At 30.4% G+C, this 21,088-nt stretch overlaps 1 protein-coding gene and 1 long non-coding RNA gene across 3 annotated transcripts; one reads left to right on the forward strand and one right to left on the reverse strand.

The window, feature by feature from the left end:
* Positions 1–425: 425 nt before the first annotated feature.
* On the forward strand, positions 426–5,619 carry LOC114425256 (probable methyltransferase PMT13). 2 transcript variants are annotated; one of them, XM_028392104.1, is made up of 8 exons: positions 426–1,185; positions 2,606–2,809; positions 2,903–3,113; positions 3,202–3,463; positions 3,613–3,984; positions 4,640–4,735; positions 5,006–5,246; positions 5,355–5,619. In XM_028392104.1, the coding sequence occupies exons 1-7, from the start codon at positions 745–747 to the stop codon at positions 5,211–5,213; spliced, it is 1,794 nt and encodes a 597-aa protein (XP_028247905.1). In that variant the 5' UTR covers positions 426–744; the 3' UTR covers positions 5,214–5,246; positions 5,355–5,619. The 2 variants fall into 2 exon arrangements, with proteins under 2 accessions (XP_028247905.1, XP_028247904.1); XM_028392103.1 differs by having other exon boundaries at positions 5,006–5,619.
* A 652-nt stretch (positions 5,620–6,271) lies between these two features.
* On the reverse strand, positions 6,272–10,811 carry LOC114425429. Its single transcript, XR_003669223.1, has 9 exons — positions 10,644–10,811; positions 9,650–10,534; positions 9,241–9,402; positions 7,913–8,105; positions 7,529–7,633; positions 7,376–7,440; positions 7,087–7,261; positions 6,868–7,005; positions 6,272–6,732 (listed from the first exon to the last, which is right to left on the reverse strand). It is a non-coding gene; the product is annotated as an uncharacterized LOC114425429 (long non-coding RNA).
* Positions 10,812–21,088: the final 10,277 nt, after the last annotated feature.

Below are 21,088 nucleotides of genomic sequence, written 5' to 3' on the forward strand. Positions count from 1 at the left end.
GTCTTTTATCTCATACAAGCCATCTCCCAAGATATTTGACTAATATACTAGTTTATGAACGAATCAAAATCTCTTAAATCTTGTTTTATAATAAACATTTAAAGGCAAATCTGTAATTTTTCATGTTTAAACATTATATAATATTATTCATTTAAAACAATCAACAGTTATAAACATTTTTCATGTTACAATTATTAATATTCTTACCTTTTACCTTAACCATTTAAATCTATTTATAAATAAATTATTTTCCCATATTATATAAATACAGTAAATATGTATCTTACAGTTTTTAATAACATTTATTTATCAAATTTTAAAATATTAATATGAGATATCTATATTCATAATCAATTGCAATTTAGTTTTATCGTACTATATGAGTAATATAAATGCATGTGCAATGGCCCAGAAACATTAATTGGTCCAAGACCAGAGAAGCTGAGCCATATCATATCAGATCCTGCTTCTTCTTCCTTTCCCTTTTTCTCACTCCCACTCTTCAAACTTGCCTCACTCTCACCAACACCCAACAAACAAAGTTACTTCATTGCAAACTCTATATTAGTCTTTACTCTATTTGTTTATTCCACCACTGAACAAAACCAGAGAAAGAAAGAAACAACCACCCCACGAAGCAAGTAAAGCAAAGCAACCCATTACGATTCCCGCGTAAAGCACCGATTTTGACACTGAATCCCGAGACCCAGATGGCGCAATAGCCCGATACGTAATTCTCCTCAAATGGGTCACTCCAATTCTTCCTCCTCCTCCTCGTCACCTTCCAAGCGCGGCCACGCGCTGCGGCAATGGCGGCTCCTGGACCTCGTCTCCGGTGTGTTCTTCTTCCTGGTGCTGCTATTCTTCGCCATGGTCTTCACCCCGCTCGGCGACTCGCTCGCCGCCTCCGGCCGCCAGACGCTGCTCCGCTCCGGCGCCGACCCGCGGCAGCACCACCGCCTCGTGGCCGCGATCGAGGCTGGGGGACGCGGCTTGGAGGCGTGTCCCGCCGCGGACGCGGACCACATGCCGTGCGAGGATCCGAGGCTGAACAGCCAGCTGAGCAGGGAGATGAACTACTACCGGGAGAGGCACTGTCCCAGGCCGGAGGACTCGCCACTCTGCTTGATTCCGCCGCCCCACGGGTACCGGGTTCCGGTGCCGTGGCCGGAGAGCTTGCACAAGGTGTGTGTTTTGTGTTTTGGTGGTGAGGGAACTTTGAAGAGTTGGTGACTGTTTGTTTTGTTTGTGTTTTTCTTAATGAATTTAGGGGCTGTCTAGGCACACAACTTAATTAAGAACTTATTGAAGAAGGTCTTGTTTGGATAATTTCTCAGCAAGCACTTGTAGGAAAAGAAATTAAGCTTCTTCCATAAGTTCAAATTAAGCTTTTTTGTAGAAGCTCTCTTGTTTAGCTTGTCCAAGAACTGATTTTCACTTGTGCATAAGCTAATTTTAGCTTATGGAAGAAGCTCAAGTCATTTTTCCTCGTTTTTCTTCTCCTGTAAGTGCTTATTGAGAAGTTTATCCAAACAGGGCCTAAGTTCTTTTTGTGAGTACTTATTTATAAGCTGTTTTTAATTGGAGTGTTTTGTTATTGTGTATGTTGACTTTGGTTGGCTTGGAGGAAAGGACTAAGTAACTTGTGTTTGGTGTTTAAACTGTTAGTAAATATGATTTTCTTAGTGTTTTGGGGTCTGAGTTTTTGGAGAAGAAAAAACTTGCATTTTCAGCTGCTTTTGGATCCGGGACCTTGTTGCAAGTATGGCTCTTAAATAGTTTATATGACTCGGTGATTCAAATAACAAAAAAATTATGTTTTTGGGTTGTGGAAGAGTTCATTTTTGTATGGTTCAGACTGGGATCACTTAATGATGAGATGTCAGTATGCCATTTATGAAGGAAGTGATCTTGATGGGTGTCTCTAATTTAGAGTTCTTATTGATCTAGCAAAATGTGATGTTTGTGTTTTCTAGCAGTGAAGTTGTGACTACTAAGGCCACATTGTATTTGTTTCTAGAAACCCCTAGGACAAAGAAAATTCCCTGAATTCAAATTCTTTGGAAGAGGCCTCTTTGGTGATGGTGTGACTTTATTATAATCGCGATGTGAGGCTAGCAGCCAAATTAGAATTTAGTATATGGTTTGATGTAATTGAGAGATAGATTGGGAAAAAAAGAGGACAGAAAAGAGAAGGGGTTAAATTAATTAATTCCTCTGGTTTGATCAATTAACTTCTATCAAGTGCTTTGATAAATCAGAGATCTAAAAAAATTGTTCTAGAGTAAATTTGTAATTCCTGATAGAGCTATGGGCAAATGATGTTTAAGTAGTTGTTTATATGGATGCCTGATTGAGGTTCCCATGGTAGTTTTCTGTGATAAATGCTTCTTATTTTAACTATTACTCTGTAATGTTAAAAGATTTAAGAGGATGGATTGGAGAGGGTAATGCACATAATATTTTTCTTTCTATATCTTCCACTTTTTCTTGTTCACATTTGCAGAACATCATCAAGATATCATATACTCTAATTTAGAATGATGTTGGGATTTATCACTCATTGATTCATCCATCCAAAATATTGATAATATATTATGTGCAGATATGGCACAGCAACATGCCGTACAACAAGATTGCTGACAGGAAAGGTCACCAGGGATGGATGAAACTAGAAGGTCAACACTTTATATTCCCTGGTGGTGGTACAATGTTTCCTGATGGAGCAGAACAATATATAGAAAAACTTGGTCAATACATTCCCATAAGTGAAGGTGTTCTGAGGACTGCACTTGACATGGGGTGTGGGGTAAGACAGTAAGAGCTGTTATCTTGTTTTCCTTTGAGATCTTACTAGAATTTATTCCTGTTTAACATGCTAATACATCTTATTTTTTCACAGGTTGCTAGTTTTGGAGGATATATGCTGTCTAAGAATATTTTAACCATGTCTTTTGCACCAAGAGATTCACATAAAGCTCAAATACAATTTGCCTTGGAAAGAGGAGTACCAGCTTTTGTTGCTATGCTTGGCACCCGCAGACAACCTTTTCCTGCATTTGGATTTGACTTAGTTCATTGCTCTAGGTGTTTGATCCCGTTTACAGCCTACAGTAAGTTCTTCATTGCAGCTCACTTGTGCATATATTCCAATCTTCTGCATGCTTGTCCTTTCCCTAATGCAGCAAATGTGCCTTGCAGATGCCTCTTATTTCATTGAAGTGGACAGATTACTTCGTCCTGGTGGATATTTTGTCATCTCTGGTCCCCCTGTTCAGTGGCCTAAACAAGATAAAGAATGGTCTGATCTCCAAGCTGTGGCAAGAGCCTTGTGTTATGAACTGATTGCTGTAGATGGTAACACTGTGATCTGGAAGAAGCCAGCCGGAGAATCGTGTCTTCCCAATGAAAATGAATTTGGTCTTGAGTTATGTGATGATTCAGATGACCCAAGTCAAGCTTGGTAATTTCCAGCAGACTATTGCTAGTTTAGTAGTTTAAGTTTTTTCCTCTTATTTTCCTTGCTTCTCTTTCTGTCTTGTCCAGCATTGGTATATTTATATATATCATTTGCATGAATGCTGTCATTGTTAAAAGATCTTCTTGATTCAGGTACTTCAAATTGAAGAAATGTGTCAGTAGGACATATGTTAAAGGAGATTATGCTATTGGGATAATTCCCAAGTGGCCGGAGAGGCTTACTGCAACACCTCCGAGATCCACACTCCTGAAAAACGGTGTTGATGTGTATGAGGCTGACACTAAGCGGTGGGTAAGGAGGGTGGCACACTATAAGAATTCTCTAAAAATCAAGTTGGGCACTCAATCTGTGCGCAATGTCATGGACATGAATGCATTATTTGGAGGTTTTGCGGCAGCCTTAAAATCTGATCCTGTGTGGGTGATGAATGTAGTTCCAGCACAAAAGCCACCTACTCTTGATGTTATCTTTGACAGAGGTCTTATTGGAGTTTATCATGATTGGTGAGCTTTTTCTGAATGTTTCAGTGTTTCTTGTCTTAAAGGAATTATCCCGAATCTTTCAAGCTCTGATCTTTTGACACGTCTTGGAAAATAAACTTCTTTTTTTTTAACTGATGATGCAATTTCAAAATAGGATATATTTTTGGAAAAATTTGTGTTTCACAATGATTATTGTCTTTTAGACCAGAACACTGATTCAACTGGATTTCAGCTGTTTCATTTGCTTACAAGTTGCTTCCTGCATTCCAATTTTGACTAGTTCATGATGCTTGTAGCTCTACTTTTCTTGACAATTACTGCTCCCTGCAGTATCTTGGGTCTGTCTGTGTGGGTGCATAGATAGGCTTGTAATGTAACAGAAATTCATTCTGTGTCGAGCTAATTTAGTTCTCTTGAGATTATTTTTTGGATCTAAATTGATGTTAAACTCTGCTCAATTAAATAATGATAAATGGAAAAGGAGTGGCAATCTTCTAGGTATTGTTATAATTATAAAGTTAAAACCTAAAGCACATAACACTCTTCTTTGAATTTTTATCTAGATCCTGCTTCTGATCAGTTGCCAAATTTTTTTATTAAACACATTTGGGTATGCATTTCAATTTATAATGGATGAATTTTCTTAGATCTATAAGCTGTATGGTTATGTTCCCAGGTGCGAACCATTTTCAACATATCCTCGTAGCTATGATCTAATCCATGTGGTCAGCGTTGAATCCCTTATAAAAGATCCAGCATCTGGTCAAAACAGGTATGCTCATTTTTAACTGTTAATATGATTTCACTGCTTCTGCCTTCCGAAGCTGTTAATCTATTGATTTGGAAGATCCTTTTTTGATACAAGGGACTGCAGAAGATATTGGTGAATAACTTAATATATTGAATTCCTAAATTGAAAACTCATGGTCGTTGCTTATAAATATTTGTTAACATAGAGAACAAACAAATGCTCTTTACTGATGCAAAATGTTATGTGCATAAACAATGAGCTCACCCTGATAGCTTCACACCTTCATGGCAGATGTACTCTTGTTGATTTAATGGTTGAAATTGATCGAATTTTGCGTCCTGAGGGAACTATGGTGGTAAGGGATGCTCCTGAAGTAATTGACAGAGTAGCTCACATTGCTGGTGCAGTGAGGTGGAAGCCTACGGTTTACGATAAAGAACCTGAATCACACGGCAGAGAAAAGATTCTAGTTGCAACCAAGACTCTCTGGAAGCTCTAATTCCCATTCCACGGACGCCACTGTGTAATTTAGGTGAATTCCCTTTTCCTTTCTGTGAGGGTGGTGTCAAAGATATCTTCTCTATGGCATCAAAGGGATGCCATGCCATTTTCTAATCTGATTCAATATTCTCATATAAAGGTTAAGATTTGAAAAAGATGGGAAGACCCTTGTGCAGTTTTAGGTGGAAAGCGGAAGCCAGTGTTGATTATACTTTCTCTCAACTTCAAAGATGGTTGTAATTCAAAAAAAAATTATATTAAAAAAGAATAATCATTGATTCTAGTTCAGCTACATTTCACCCTTTTTCTTTTCTTTTACATTTGTATTTTATCGTGAATTTTTATCATGGATTGAATCTAAAGTGTTAGAGATGTAATATTAAATCGATTGCGAAAATTTCCTATCTGCTTAAGTTTTTTAGACTGTTAATTAAGAGCATGGTATCACGGGCTCTTAGATAAAGTGTTAGAGATGTAATATAAATTCATTCATGTATTTTCATCTAGCAATCTTTTGGAATTGTTGGTTCATATAATTTCTTTTCCCCAATTTTCACCCTCTCAAATCATTAGAGTTAAATCCAAGTGGTTATTTCAATTGAAACAAAGTAGGAATGACTAGGGCAGTGCGTACATCGTATATACCATAGAGTTTTGAACTGCTATGTACGCGATTGATGTTTGGTAGTGCAAACACAATTTTGATAAAGTTTAAACTCTTAAAATTTATGACTCTTTTTTTTGGTGAGGTTATTACTTATTAGTCCCTGACGTAGCAAAAAGTAATTTACACTATCACCATTAAACTTTTTATTTTAATTCTTTTGTACTTTATTTTTTGAAAAAATCATTTTATTAAATTGAATGTAGATTTGTAAAGTCAAAGGACTATTAGATGGTTTTTAAAATCTATAGGACTAAAGTATCTGGGAGTTTACCAAGTCAATATAATATCACCTTACCATTTCAAAAACCAAATTTATGGTTAACAAATAAATAACAGGTAAATCATCAATCATGCAATTAAATCTAAAACAAAAAAAATCAATTGCAGTTTAACTAAATTTGAAGAAATGTTCAAACAAATACAAAAATAAAATAATCAAATCAATAATTATTTTAATACTTCTTAGACAAAATCTCATTTATAGAATCAATTTAATTCCTAAAACCAATCAACAGTGTGAATGGCACTTGCTAAGAATTATCCACAATCTCCTTCTGACTCCAGCAATGAGTGCAACATGTATGTTCCCTCCAACTTACTTTTGCATCACTTGTCTATTTTCTTACACATAATCGTGATCCCTGAACTTCAGACACAGACACTTAAATCTTTGGCCTCATACTAATGAACTTTCCTTTTAAACTTCATATTCCTTCATCTAAGATACTGATGTTCTTTCTTTTCTTGGATAACATAGTAGCATTTTGAAATTCATATGTCTACTAAATTGAGCAGCTGTTTGAGCCCGCTGTTCATCCAAACTCGGATCAACATTCGTTCTCTCTATTTTCTGAAAATAATAAGGACCATTAGTTCTCAAATATTTGCAATTTGACAATTGTTATCCAAGAAAAGGGAAGGAGGGACACAACATAGAGGTGTCACTAAATCAAAATTTTTAAATCCATAATTTAGTTTCTCTTACCAAATGCCAGCCCAATATGTGGGTATGTTGAAGTGTTGAAAGAGCATTTTCTGCCTCCTTCGGAGTAACATATTCTACAAAAGCAAAGCCTCTATGACTATGACATCCAAACTTCTTCGGCAACCTTCAGCTTTTAATCTGCAGTGTTTTGAGCATAAATAAAGTGCTGCTATTTGCACAAGAGAACTATATGAACCAACAGTTTTTAATAGTAATCACCTCGCCAAATGGTTTAAACAATTCTCTCAGACTCTTCTCTGTTGCCTCAAAAGCAACATCTTTTACATGCAACTTTGTCAAACTCTTGCCCTTCTCAATTGTCTTTTGTACTTGTCCCTCACTTTTTACTTGACAAAATTTTAACCCTTAGAGCATGCTCATCCAAAGCAGTACCCTAAACGAATTAATAAATAAATAAAATTAGAACGTTCACTTTCAAATTAGAATCATTACAAATAGGATCTCAAAATCCACATATCAGGCATTGTTTGATTTAAGTTGTAAATACCTGTAAATCTCAACAAATCCATACCCCATGGAAACATTTTTCCCATTTTTCAAATGTTTCTTCACCTATTTGTGACAGAAGCAAAACAAAAATATGAAAAAACAGCAAGTCATGAAAAGTAAAAAGTTAGCACTTAGCATTTAAACCCATTACCTTGACACTCAAAATTGCTCCCTCTTTCATGTTTTCACTAAAATGTTTCCTCAGACTCTCATCTGTTGTATTGAAATTTAGGTTCTTGACAAACAGGGTCCGAGCCTGAAACATGAAAGATTAAATAATAATTGAAGAACAAACAATATGGAATATTTAGCATTCGACAATTTCAAAATAAAAATTGACTGATCTGCAAAATGATCTATGGAATATTTCTCCATGGTGGCATCATGATACAAAAATAAATATATATGACTACAATTTTACTATTGGTAAGGATAGAGACTCAATATTCTAAATTCTCACACTAATCAACTTCCATTTTATGTAATATGAGAGCATATATTACAGGTTAAAGAAAAACAATTTAATATGCCAAACCTGTACTCTGTCTGGACCAATATCCACATATGATATTCTTAATACATTTTGCTCCAATTTCAGCTGTTTGACATCATTTTCACCAATTCCACTATTCATTTTCATTTTTTTAAATGTTGAGCTTTGACTAAGAATATTGGAAGGAGCCCACTCCAAGTATAATGGAGCCCACTCCAAGTATAATGGAGCATCCCTACATTGAATAGCATATGAAACAAGTCAGCAAAACTTCAATGAATCAGCATAGATGAAATAATAGTTTATCTTTAGGATTTATCTTTTAGGGATCGAGTTGGTTGAGGGAGAGGTTAATAGATATAGGACAGTATGCTAGTGAGAGACAGAATTCAAATAACATAATCCTATAGTAAAGATAAATCCTAAAGATATAAGCTATGACACTCATAACATAATTCTGAACTAAAAAATAAATCCTAACGATAAGATGTGATAACAAAATCCTAAACTAAATCTGTCGATATATGATATGGCTGGCATAACATACAACAATCTTCCTCGGAGGATTGAATGGTGTAACTTTTTTCTTGCCCTGATGAACATTTATCATACTATCACATCAATTATTGTCAAAACAATTTTAGTGACACAATGTCAGTTGATGAATGACAATTGGCCGTCAAAGTTTTGGAAACAGTTGTTAGTTTTACAACATGCACTGTTATCCAATGTCTAGTGATGTTGTAGCTCCAATTCAGGCACAAGGGATTATTGTTTCCAACCTACTTTTGATTCGTCGCAGAAAAGTTCATATATAATCCAAGAGGTTCATACAATCTTTCAGAACTTTACAACTTAAACCAATCCAATATTACCTACAATTTTCATGTCAAATCCTAGATGTAAAATCCATATTTTGAGCATTAATGTACTATATATACTAATTTTTAGTTGAAAGAAGTATTATAATATTATTTTAAATAAAAAAACAACACAACCAAACTACTTTTCTGAATTGAGAGGACAATTGGGAGAACACAAAGGTCTTTCCTTCCTTGGTTCTACCAAATCTGCTAAAGCTAATCAGAAGAACTTTTCTGAATTCAGAGGACATCCCAAATTAACCAAAATTACTAAAGAGCCAACTCCATATGGAGTGGCTGTGAGGAAGTCTAAAAATAAAGTAGTCCAAAGATTATTTATGCCTACATGACTTTTGACTACATCTGCTACCTGGAGATACTTTTAAAATAAAATGACTTAATAATTTCAAAGGATACACCACAAAATGAACAAAAAGACTAGGATTTGCAATATAACAAAGTCGGTATAAATAACAGTGAGACAACTTATAGTCACCCAATTTTCACCTTCTTGCAATTTCTGGACCTGAGAAAAGAATATATGCTATTCCTTTGGATAGTTTTGTACTTTTATTGACAACCACATGAACCTCTAAGGCACCACCACCAAACTAACTGGCAGGCAAGAGCTCACTACCGACATGTTGTTGCAGTTCTTCCTCACTAGTACTGTAACAATTAAAATAACAACACAATTATTAAAACCAACAAGCAATACAAATATTAATAGTAGTAAGGTTAAGCGAAACCAAAGAAACACTGATAGATATTAGTATTAAGTAATGTTCATAATTCAACTTGCTCAAGACATTCCTTACATTTTAAATAACTTAATTAGAAAAGGATGATAAACAGTATCATATATGGATCCAAAAAAATTTTAAAAAGAGAGATTTATTAGAATCTAAATGAGTACGTTGCTGTGTAGGGCAGATTATGGACAAACAATCGACAGGACTCAGAAACTACTTTTTCAGCTTCTGGATTCACTTGAGCTTTATCATGGGCAACACCCTTTCCACAAGTATCTTCTTGATCCTCTAGATCTAACTCTTCAGCACCATTTCTTGAGGTTCCTTTGAAAGGGTCACAATTGCAACTTTCTCATGTTCAATAGCATGACTGCATGATTATGTTTGTCATCAATGCACATCGAATCACTCCTTAGTCATTTTACTCTTGAAATAATCCATGTCATAAATGATAAATCACTTCACCGTGCTCAAGCTCACGTGACTTGTTGTGTTTAGGATTGTTTGAAAGTCCTCCTATCAGTGAGCCACTTTGAACTAAGATGGGATGAATTGCATCTGATGAAACTTTGTTGCAAACATTGGATGAGGCAATGGGTGTGCCATTGACCCACAATTTAACCCTAGCCCTAGGTTGCATTACCAGAAGAAATTGTTGAAGTTGTGGGTCATCAATATCAACAATGTCCTTAGACTTTTCTCCTTATTGTCCTTTAGCTCTAGCATGTTTGTTTCCATCTAGGGTAGTCACTTTATTGTCTTTCTTTTTAGAATATCGACTCCATGGACGAGGAAGACTTGTATCGCCAAGCTATAATTTTAGCCACCTACATGGTTGATGAAGACATAGTAAAGCATGTTATATAATAGAATAGTATAAAGAAAAAAAATGAAAGAAATCAAAGAATGATACAAAATAACATAAACAACAGGCCTCGCATGTAATTTTAGATGCACCAAGATAATTTTTGTTGAAATATCGAATAGCTTCCTGAGCTTGATGGTCTTCACAAAATCCAATAAAAGCAAATTGGCGACTCTTACCATCTCTGAGTTAACATGCAAATCAACACATATCAATCATCAATCATAATTCTAAAATGAAAAGTGGGATAGTGATATATTATTATGATTTGAGGAAAGAATATTAAAGAGTACTGGTACGCATAAGCTTGACATCAGTGATTTCTCCTTTTTCAGAAAATAATTCCCTTAGTCGATCCTCCATTACATATTCTGGGAGACACTTCACGCATATCCTCGACCTAAAAACACGTATGAATTATAGGGTTACTTATCTATGGAGTGGCAGGAAAGGGTGTCTAATGTTATTATACAAGCCAATAAATTAGAGGGAGTTTATAGGGGTACAGAATAGAAGGGTACATTTAGCTGGGTGTAATAAGTGGAAACATAAAAAAAAATTATGTAACTTACTCATAATAATATGTAGAGTTTAAATAATAATATTTTTCATATTGAATATTACTGTAATATTATATATTTATTGATTTGCTTAAAGATTTAAGCTTACTAGTCTACAAGATTTATTTAAAGATTTTTAACAATACTCGAATCAACTCATTATTCAATCTAAAGCTATAAAATTCAATCAATGTTGAAATTAAAAATAATCGATCATAAATATGATACAAAAATTACGAGAAAAATGAATCAACGAACAATATGATTTTTTTTTCCCGATTCGTCATAAAACTATTTTCCACTAAGTATATTAATGATAATTTGTTAAGACTATATCCCATCTATTCAATTAAGGAGGCGTAGAGAGAGTGGCTCTCCTCTAGAACTAGGAGTACCTTGAGAAATTGAACGCAAGACAGACTAGAACAGTTGTAATGTGCTGGAACACGAAATTGGCATACATAAATGCAAACAAATAGTCACACCTAACCATACACACACCTTAGTGGTCCTTCCCCCTCTCCTAATAGAGCTGCCATTGCTCTCAAAAAATTCACAACCCCTTTCTCTCTCTCTCTCCCACCCCAAGAAAGTGAAGGCAATGCATGCAAGGGTGAACAAGGTGTCCTCTTCCCATAATTTCAACCTTGGGCTGAATATTGAGTGTGAAAGGTCATGTGGTACTGTGGGTCTTCTAATGGTAAACGCGCTCTCTATCCACCTTTGTATATGCTCCTATATTTCAGTGCCACCATGACAATGACTCATTCTTAATTTGGGGTTTCAATTTTCCAACCCTCACCAGGTTGTCATAAGCGCATTATTTTCCAGGGAAATTTTTCGGCAACATACATAAAAAAAAATTATATAACCAAACATACATATCCTTTATTATTTACACAAATATATAAATTGGCGGTTTTTATTGTAAACTTAAAACACTAAATTTGTCATAAAGTTTAATTTTTATTTCATTGCCGGTTTTTTTTTCCTTATGTACGTTAATTAAAAAATAAGAAAATTAATTAGTAGTCTTAAAATAAATTAAAAAGGGAAAAATGATTTTAAAAAATTAAATTAACTAAAAGACAATGAATATATAGTTACTACATCTCATTTATATTAACAATATATAAAAACAAAACATAATAAAACAAAAATAACAGAACATATTAACAATAACAATTGAAACATAAAAATGATAAAACTAATCATAGTTTAAAAGATGTTGTGTAACAGACATCTCTAATTTTATTATTTTGAATTAGTTTCCTTTATTTATATTATTTTTTCATCTTTAAAAAAATATTATTTTTTTTGTAAAAGAAAAACAGGTTGAGAATTTGGGTTGAGAAAACTTGAATTCTCAATGTTATTTGGTAAAATTTTCTGAAAATTATAGTGTAAATTTGGATCCCTCAATCCAAATTTACATCGTAAACTTGTATGTTTTAGTAAATAAAAAAAGATATGTGTGTTTGCGTAGTTAATTGTTTTTTTAGGTATGTTTGGGTAAAAATTTCATTATTCCACCTTCTTCAGCTCTGTTCACTCTAGTTACTCTTGCTCCTCTTCATTTTCAAACAAAATACAATGTTTTGTGCATGTATCTTCCATCTTTAACAGTACTTTTCATTTTGACTTTAAATTCTATATATTTTTAGTATAATTTTTTCTATACTGCTAATTAATAAAAAATCACAATATGTATAATTTTCAAAATAGTAACTAAGCAAATCAATAGTTTTATTATACCTGATAATTTGTTATTGAATAATAATTAATATAAAATCTTTTACACCATAATATATAGTAATTTCTCTTTCATTTTTCAAGTGATCAAATTAATACCTTAATAGATTAAGATGTTGGACACTCTATGGAAATAACCCCAGTGACACGACATCTATCTGGAGGAGTCGTGGAAACCGTGTTGAAACGTCAAATTTAGGTGGATGTTAGGACTAAATACAAAACACGAAAATCCCATTCCTTAATTTGAAATATATTAAGAGAATAGTTGAATTATTTTAATTTTATAAAAATATTTTTTATTAATGAAAGTTATGTCTAACAGAAATGACTTAATTATCTCCTGAAAAGTGATAAATTATAAGTTGAATTTCTGTTATGAAAAAACAGTGTGTAGTGTACCATGTTGCCTTGACAGAAAAAAAGTATATAATCCGAATAGAAAGTGATATAGAAAGGAAAGAAATTAAAAAAAAAAAAAGTAAATCAGGATGAGTGATGGATGAGGAAAAAAAACATAAAAAGGATTCATCAAGCAATAGAAATTTTTTACTAACAATAGTTTGTCTTTTATTAATCATCATTAGTATTTATTTTCAATAAAAAATTTGACTATTAGTATATTCATCATTATTAATGTACATTAACTATAAAATGTGTTGTACTGCATATTTCATTTTTTTATCCTAAACAAATTATTGTTACCATAATATTTACATCATATTATTAATATTAACGAGTATCTATAACTATATATGTAAAAAGAATAAGATGTTTTAGTATATACATTTTTATACCCATTTTATCTCTATAATTACATACATAAATTATTATTTTATCTTTATAACTATCAGTCAACCACTACTAATTTTTATTATCTTTCTTTTTTATTTAAAAATAATATGAAAATGCAGTGAGCTGGCACCATAGTGTCTCTTTTCCCCTAATATTAATAGTTCAAATTCTATTAAATAAAGTTCATAGCGATGAGGGAAAGCCTAATGAGAAACATACTGTTAGTAAAGGATTTAAAAAATATATATACTAATAGTGTAAATAAGAATAATTAAGGATCGGAAGAGATAAAAAAAAAGAGGGGTAAAAAAAGATGGCTTTAATACACTTAGAAACCTTTCATCTTCAGTTAATTGCAAGTATATACTGGCGAGCTAATTAAAGTGAGTAGAAACATTATATTTGGATGATGTCAGTGGCCTGAAAAGAAAAATGCTCGATGTCAAAGGGTGAAGCATTAAATTAAACATTTCGTATTAATCAATGTAATTCATAAAAACATAAACTGGAATTTATACATCTTTTCGGTATTATTATACTCACCTAAATTTTTCCTAGGTCATAAATTAAATCTATTTTTTTCCAATGTATATGCAATTCAATAGTTCTACACGTTATATCTATAATAAAAAAATCACACGTTATATTATTTTATACACGCTAAATAATTATCTGGTAAGGGGTTCAAACAAAAAAATATTTATATTAGCCATAAAAAATATAAAAGAATAATACATGTTAATAAAATAATTTACATAACTGTTATAATTTAGACCACAATTTTATTAAAAATGATAAAAACGTATTTGATATTAATTAATTATTACATGCTACATTTTTCATATGAATTCGATACTTTAAATTGTTTTAATCATTAAGATAATTATTTAAAAATCATATAATGTTAATTTTGTAAAATGTTCACTGACATCATATAAGACTCAAGTTGAGTTGAATGATTTATTTATTTTTAAAATTTTCTGTACAGTAAAGTGAACTCAAATAGAATATTATCCAACCATTTTGAAGTGAAAATACACATGAGTATTTCTATTACCAAAAAAATCAATAAACTTCACTAACCGTATAAATCAATATTGATCTAGAGTTGTTCAATTTTAACTAATGAATTATCTCTTGTTGAATAATATAAAAAGAAAACAGATGCATAGTACTGATATCTAATTTGGATTGGATTGCCAAAGAGGCTTATTAGGAGGCAGGATTTCCAATTTTCAAGAGATTACTTTGTCAGCGGAGATTTTGATTGAAAACTTCATCAATTGACAAATAAAACCACGGTGTTATATATTTATGAGATGTCGCAGTTGCAGTTATGTCCATTTGCTGCAACCTATATAAATTTCATACCAGAAATAGAATTTCAACATCTGCAATGACTTTCCCCCCTAACATTTGCAATTTCTTGAAACAAAAGTAAATGCACTTTTGTTTTTAAAAGATTCAGAGCACAATTGTTGCAGTAGTTCATTTTTTAAGAGAAATAAAGATTGAAAGCACATTAACCATGGTAGACTTAATTTGCATACTGTCTGAAAAACTGAAACACAACACACGTACAAGTCATGAACCACTGAGTTATGATAATTAAAAGGTCTGCTGATTATTAAATGCAGAAAACTTAAGTGAGGATTATAGGTAGTATTAAATTACTGTAGAATTTTGATTTGATAGTTTTTTGAGATAACATTTTATAGTTAGTATGAACTTTTAATATTGATTTATATTTTTTTATACATATATAGATATTGTTTAAATTGTTAAGTTGAAACTCTAATTTTACTTTCTTTCTTTTTACGCAAAACTCTAATTTTACTTAAAGAATAACATTAAATAAATTTAAAGAAATCCACCTATTAAGTTTGTGTTTATCAAATCCTCCCTGGTCTTAACATATACAGAAATGTTATACTTCCTCATCCCCATATGTAGTATATTCTAAACCAAAAAAAAAGTCTCAAAATATATGTTTTATCAATGAAAAATTGCATATATATCTGATTTTATAAGGCTACTAGATGCTAGTCCATATCTGCAAGTACAAGGGCTATTTGTCAAATCAATGTTCATGATTAGAACAGTGCTTTTATCAGCTGGTTGGATGGAGTGGCATACACTAATTCTCCTCTGTCTTTGTAGAAAAAAAAAAGAACCTCCTGTCATATATGTTATTACTATATGCTTTGGGTTATGTTACTTCACGTGGATAATTGTGGGCATACTTTGTACCACTTCTTTCACTTTTGTATTTATTATTTTTTTAAAATATAAAATAGATAGAATGCAAATTTTAAATATGACCTTATAGTATTAAAATTTAGAATTAAATATAATTTTGGTTTTTTTATTTTTTAAAATTCATAATTTTAATCATCTTATTTTAAAATAAAGATATTTAATATTCATATTTTTCAAAATTTGTAATTTTAACTCCAGTATTTTAAAATGTAATCCTCTAATTTTGTAAAATTTATAATTTTAATTCTTCTATCAAATTTTAATAAAGTGAAATAAGAATATTTATTTAATTAATGTTAATTTTTTAACTGTCACACTTTCACGAAATTATCAAAATAATGGATTTTTATAAAAGTGAGAAATTAAATATTTTTATTTTAAAATATGGAAACTATTATAAATTTTAAAAAATTAAAAAATTAAAAATCTCAATTTTAAAATAAGAATACCAAAATTATAAATTAAAAAAACAAAAAAGCTAAAAATTTAATAAGAGAATTTCAACACAGCAAGCTTACAATTTTTAATGCAAGTAGGAAGTCCATAGCAGATAAAGTAAATGAGCAACAACGTGACTCTAAGGAAACAGGATAATTTGCTGAGCTCTGGCTCTCTCATTTCAATTCTGGCGTGTTTTCCTACTTTCACACCGCTTTAGGGTTTAAGCCCGACTATATTATAAGATTCATGACGCGCGTTACATTTACAATAATACTCTACTATAATAGTATAACTATACCAGATATAGAAATTAGCCTTCATATATGTTCCGTGGCTTATTTGACCACGCTAATGAGGATTTTCATGAATTTTAATTATTTAAATCGATTATAAGATTAATTATTTATCTAAAATATAATCACATTTAAAGCTTTGTATCCCACACTCTAAGAGTGTATTATGAATATTTCTCTCCATGCATAACGAGAAAACGCACTTCATCACTGTAATCACAGCAAGGTGGTACCCAAGAAACTATGTATATATCCACATTTTAATCTCTTCCGGCAGTACTACTTGTGCTTTGGTGAGTTTTCTTAATAAAAATTCTTTTTGCCTATCAAAAAACGGTTTAATTAATCTCAAATTTATTTTTTTTAAATAAAAGATACATGTGTTTCTTCATCAAAATTGTGCGGGTTTGACATGATAATCAAGAAACCACTATCTATTTGTTTAAATACGAGTTATATGTGAGTATTCTTTCTCCACCAAGATGAGGTGGTTAAACTTGCAAACAACTACTCCTTTGTTTTTCTTTCTCGGCCATTGACTCATTGTACACTTAGTTGGGTCGAGATGTCTAATTAAAACCGTGTAAGGTTAACTTACAAATAATAACGCTATAAATACCACAAATTTCACTATGTTTCGTGATAACCATTCGTTTATTTTGTAAAATGAGGAATTTCAGCAAACCTTTTTTTGTTCTATTTGATGATAATGACGTGTTTCATTTACTAAATAAGGGTCATTAAATAGATGACACTCATATCATTTAGTGCACCCCCATAAAATTTATTTATTTATAAAAAAAGGACTTACATGACCTAGCTAACAACAATAATTGAGAATTTTATTAAATATGCCTCATTAAATATTTTCAAATACTACTTGAATTTCTTTGTTAATGTGTATCATAAAAGCATTATTGATTGGTGAATTTGCCAACGAAAAATTAATAATTTTTAGGATAAAATGTCTTTGGTCCCTTTAGAATCTTCAAAGTTTAATTTCATATATTCCTATAGTTTTGAAATGTCCGCTTTCAGTTTCAGCTAGTACTATCTAAATCACTTTTCATCCATCTATAAAATGTTATCTAAAGCACCGTAAATGATCAAAAGTGGTGCATTTAAAGTTTTTTTAGAAGGATGAAAAATAAATTTCAAAATTAGAGGGATAAGCACTAAAAATTAAACTTTACAAATTTTAAAGGACCAAAAGTATATCGATCTTATCCTAATTTTTGTTTATAAATCATGATAGGAGTATATTAAAAGTTACTAACATCTATTTGATTTGAGTGTAATTTTGTTTGACGTTCTTAAATAATGTTTTAGTTTAGATTTTATGAATGAAAAAAATGTAATAAAAAAATCAGTAAGAATTATCAGTAGACTATCTAGTTAAAATTAACTATCACTAAAGTTTATAGACATTTCACATCAATAAACAACATTTTAATAACTTCTTATAAAAGATTGTCTTTTGATTTTTATACTAGTATCTTAAGTACTAATTATATTAGCATTTTCCTTTCTCCAAAAGTGAGTATTAAATATATAAAGAAAAAATAATTGATATTAGGTTGAAAAAATAAAATAACACTTATTTTAGAACTTATTTTGTCTTACACGACGAAGTTTGTTGCTATGTTAAATTCAAACCTTTGTCACTTTATAAATCAAAATGCATATGACTTTTTTTTGTTTTTCAAAAAGTACGATTGTTTATTGGTATCTAACCTAAATGCTTAATTAATTTACAACTGCTGTTTAACTATTTTACTAAAGATATAGTGTATCTTAGCCAAAGAGGTATTTTGTCCTAATATTTTTAATTTTCTTAGGATATATACATTAACATAAGTGACAAATAATTTAAAATGGAGAGAGCACTTTATTTTCTAAAAGTTTTTCTTTTATTTCCTCGGTATTCGATCTTTTTTATTTATTTTTAGGTTATTTCCTCGGTATTCGTAATGTACTTGTTAACATTGTGTTTGCTTGATGTAAAAGAAAACAACCTTCTAATGTCCATCCATGACACATGTTAAGAAAATAAAAGAAATATTGAAAACAAAATATTTAATATACCCCCTTCATTTTTTATATATTAATTTTTAAAGATTTTATTCTTACTTTTCTGTTTATTTTAAAAAATAGCACTAATTATTAACTTTTTAATTATGCCCTTATTTATACTTAACTATTAAATATTTTACACATTTATTATAAATGAAACAGAAATAATAGTGAAAGTTATATAAGAAAATTAAAGATAATTTGGTCGTTATGCTTTTAAATCAATTGTGTTCTAAGGATAAAGAAAAAAGAAAGAAGTATCTAAAATGTAAAGGTCATTCATCAATACTTAAATAGAATAATTTAATACTCTTTAACATGTGCTCACGAGCATACATAAAAAAAATATTGAGAAATATCATAATACTAACATTTCCCCCTAAACTCAAGTGAACAACATTTATGTGCAAACAACATTACCGATTTATAAAATATCTAAAGCTGTTTGTTGTTAGCTAGGAAACTCTTCTATCAATACAAATCACGAATGGACATTGACGGCATAAATAATTGAAAAGTATTCTGAAAAAGTTTCCTGCATTTTCATTCAATTGAAATTCACTGGTTCGACCAGCCAAACGAACCCCGTGAACACGTGTTGCTAGTGTTTGTTCTTGACCTTTGATACTCTGTTATATGGTAACTATTGTTAATCAAAACGTTCGTGATGAAAGAACTCTTGAGAAATTATGAAGTGATATGATCTTCAACCGACTTCAATATGCATGAACCAAATTAAGTGAACTTTACAATTTCCCAAATAACGTATACAAATATGCAACTACAGAGGTTTAGTGTGTACCACATACTTTCACGAAAAACAGGAACAATCATTGATTATATTGCACGTATTTAAAAATCTTCTCTTCATCATGTGAATCAGAAATATAATGTTGGGTGTACTAGACAATCACAATTCATACATGTGATATTTCACAAATTGATATAAGTCATATCATATCATAATGTACACATTAAAGAATATTAGAAACTAGAAAGAAAATGTATTAATTTCACGATAATTATTGTAGTTATAACGTCGAGAGAGAGAGCGACAAAAGAAATACTCCCTCCGGACTTAAATGCACCATTTTAAGAAAGTATAATGATTATGGTTATGTTGGATAAAATTAGTAGGTAATGGAAAGTTTTTAAACTAATTTATTAAATTATAGTATTTGATAAAATTAGTTAGTGAAATAGTTTAAAAATATAAAATAATATTAATGATATATTTAAAAAAAATAATAAGAAAATTAAATAAATATTTTAAAGATAAAAAAAATAAAATATACAAAGTTAGAAGTTAATATTTTTAAAAATATTAATTACTTCAAATAATATTTTAAAAAAATACTAGAAGCTACTTAAAAATGTTAAAAGTTATAAAAAAGTTTATTTATCAAATAGTCAAACAAAATTTTCAATTAATAAAAAAATTAGAAATTAAGTGAAATGACTTAACAAATATAACCATATGAGAAATTTTTTTAATTTAACACCATCGTTTACATATTTTATTTGAATTATTGTCTATTCTAAAACTAGTGGGAGAAATATCGAGAATATCTATAAAAAAATATTGAGAATAACTCATATTGAATTTAAAATCTTCTTGTTTTGAATATCTTCATAATCAGGTTTGTTTAAGTGATAGCATTAAAATTGTTTTACATGGAAACAAATTAAAATTTATAAAATCTTAATTGAATAGGAAAATAATAAATTCATAGACAGTCTGCATGCATTTTGTTGGATGTCATTTACATGAAAAAAATGTGATTGAAAAGAAAATTTTCATTAAAAATGATCAATCAAGTTATTTGATGAAAATTAGTAATTAGTAAAACTAATAGATACTTCATATTAATAGCATGATAATAAAAAAATACATGTGTGAATAAATGAATATGAAAAAAAAAACATGCATGTTTATATTTATATGATTTTTTTATTTTATTGGTAAAATATTTTTTAATTAGTTTTTAACTTTTGAAATTTTTTTATTATAAGTTATTTAACTTATTTACATTTTCTAGTTTTAATTATTATATAAGTTCAAAAAGATTTTAATTATTATATCTTTCCATAGTGTGTATCTTACTAACAATGTTATGGAATATCTTAAAATATTTTTAATCAAATTTAAAATAAAATAAAAATAACATACACTCAGATAAATATCACAACTTGTGTTTGTTTGGTGTATACCAAGATACAACGCAAGGAGAACAACACACTACAAACACTCAAGGTACTAGATAACTCTTTTTCTTGTCTATAGTTTGGAAAACAATGTACAACACAAGCAAAAGAATGTAAAATTCACCGAAACATCCTTTTTCTTATTAATTATCTTGATACAATGCATATTATTATTATTATTGTAAAATAAACTAATATTGTGAAATATATAAAATATATTTTATAATATAATTCATATTATTATTATAAAATGATAGCATCAAAAGAATTTTATATGGAAAAATATTAAAATTTATAAAATCATAATTGAATTGGAAAAAATAAATTACAGGGCGGTGCATGCATAATTTGATGGTACAC

The sequence above is a fragment of the Glycine soja genome, chromosome 9, assembly GCF_004193775.1.
Source record: "Glycine soja cultivar W05 chromosome 9, ASM419377v2, whole genome shotgun sequence".
Classification (NCBI taxonomy): domain Eukaryota; kingdom Viridiplantae; phylum Streptophyta; class Magnoliopsida; order Fabales; family Fabaceae; genus Glycine; species Glycine soja.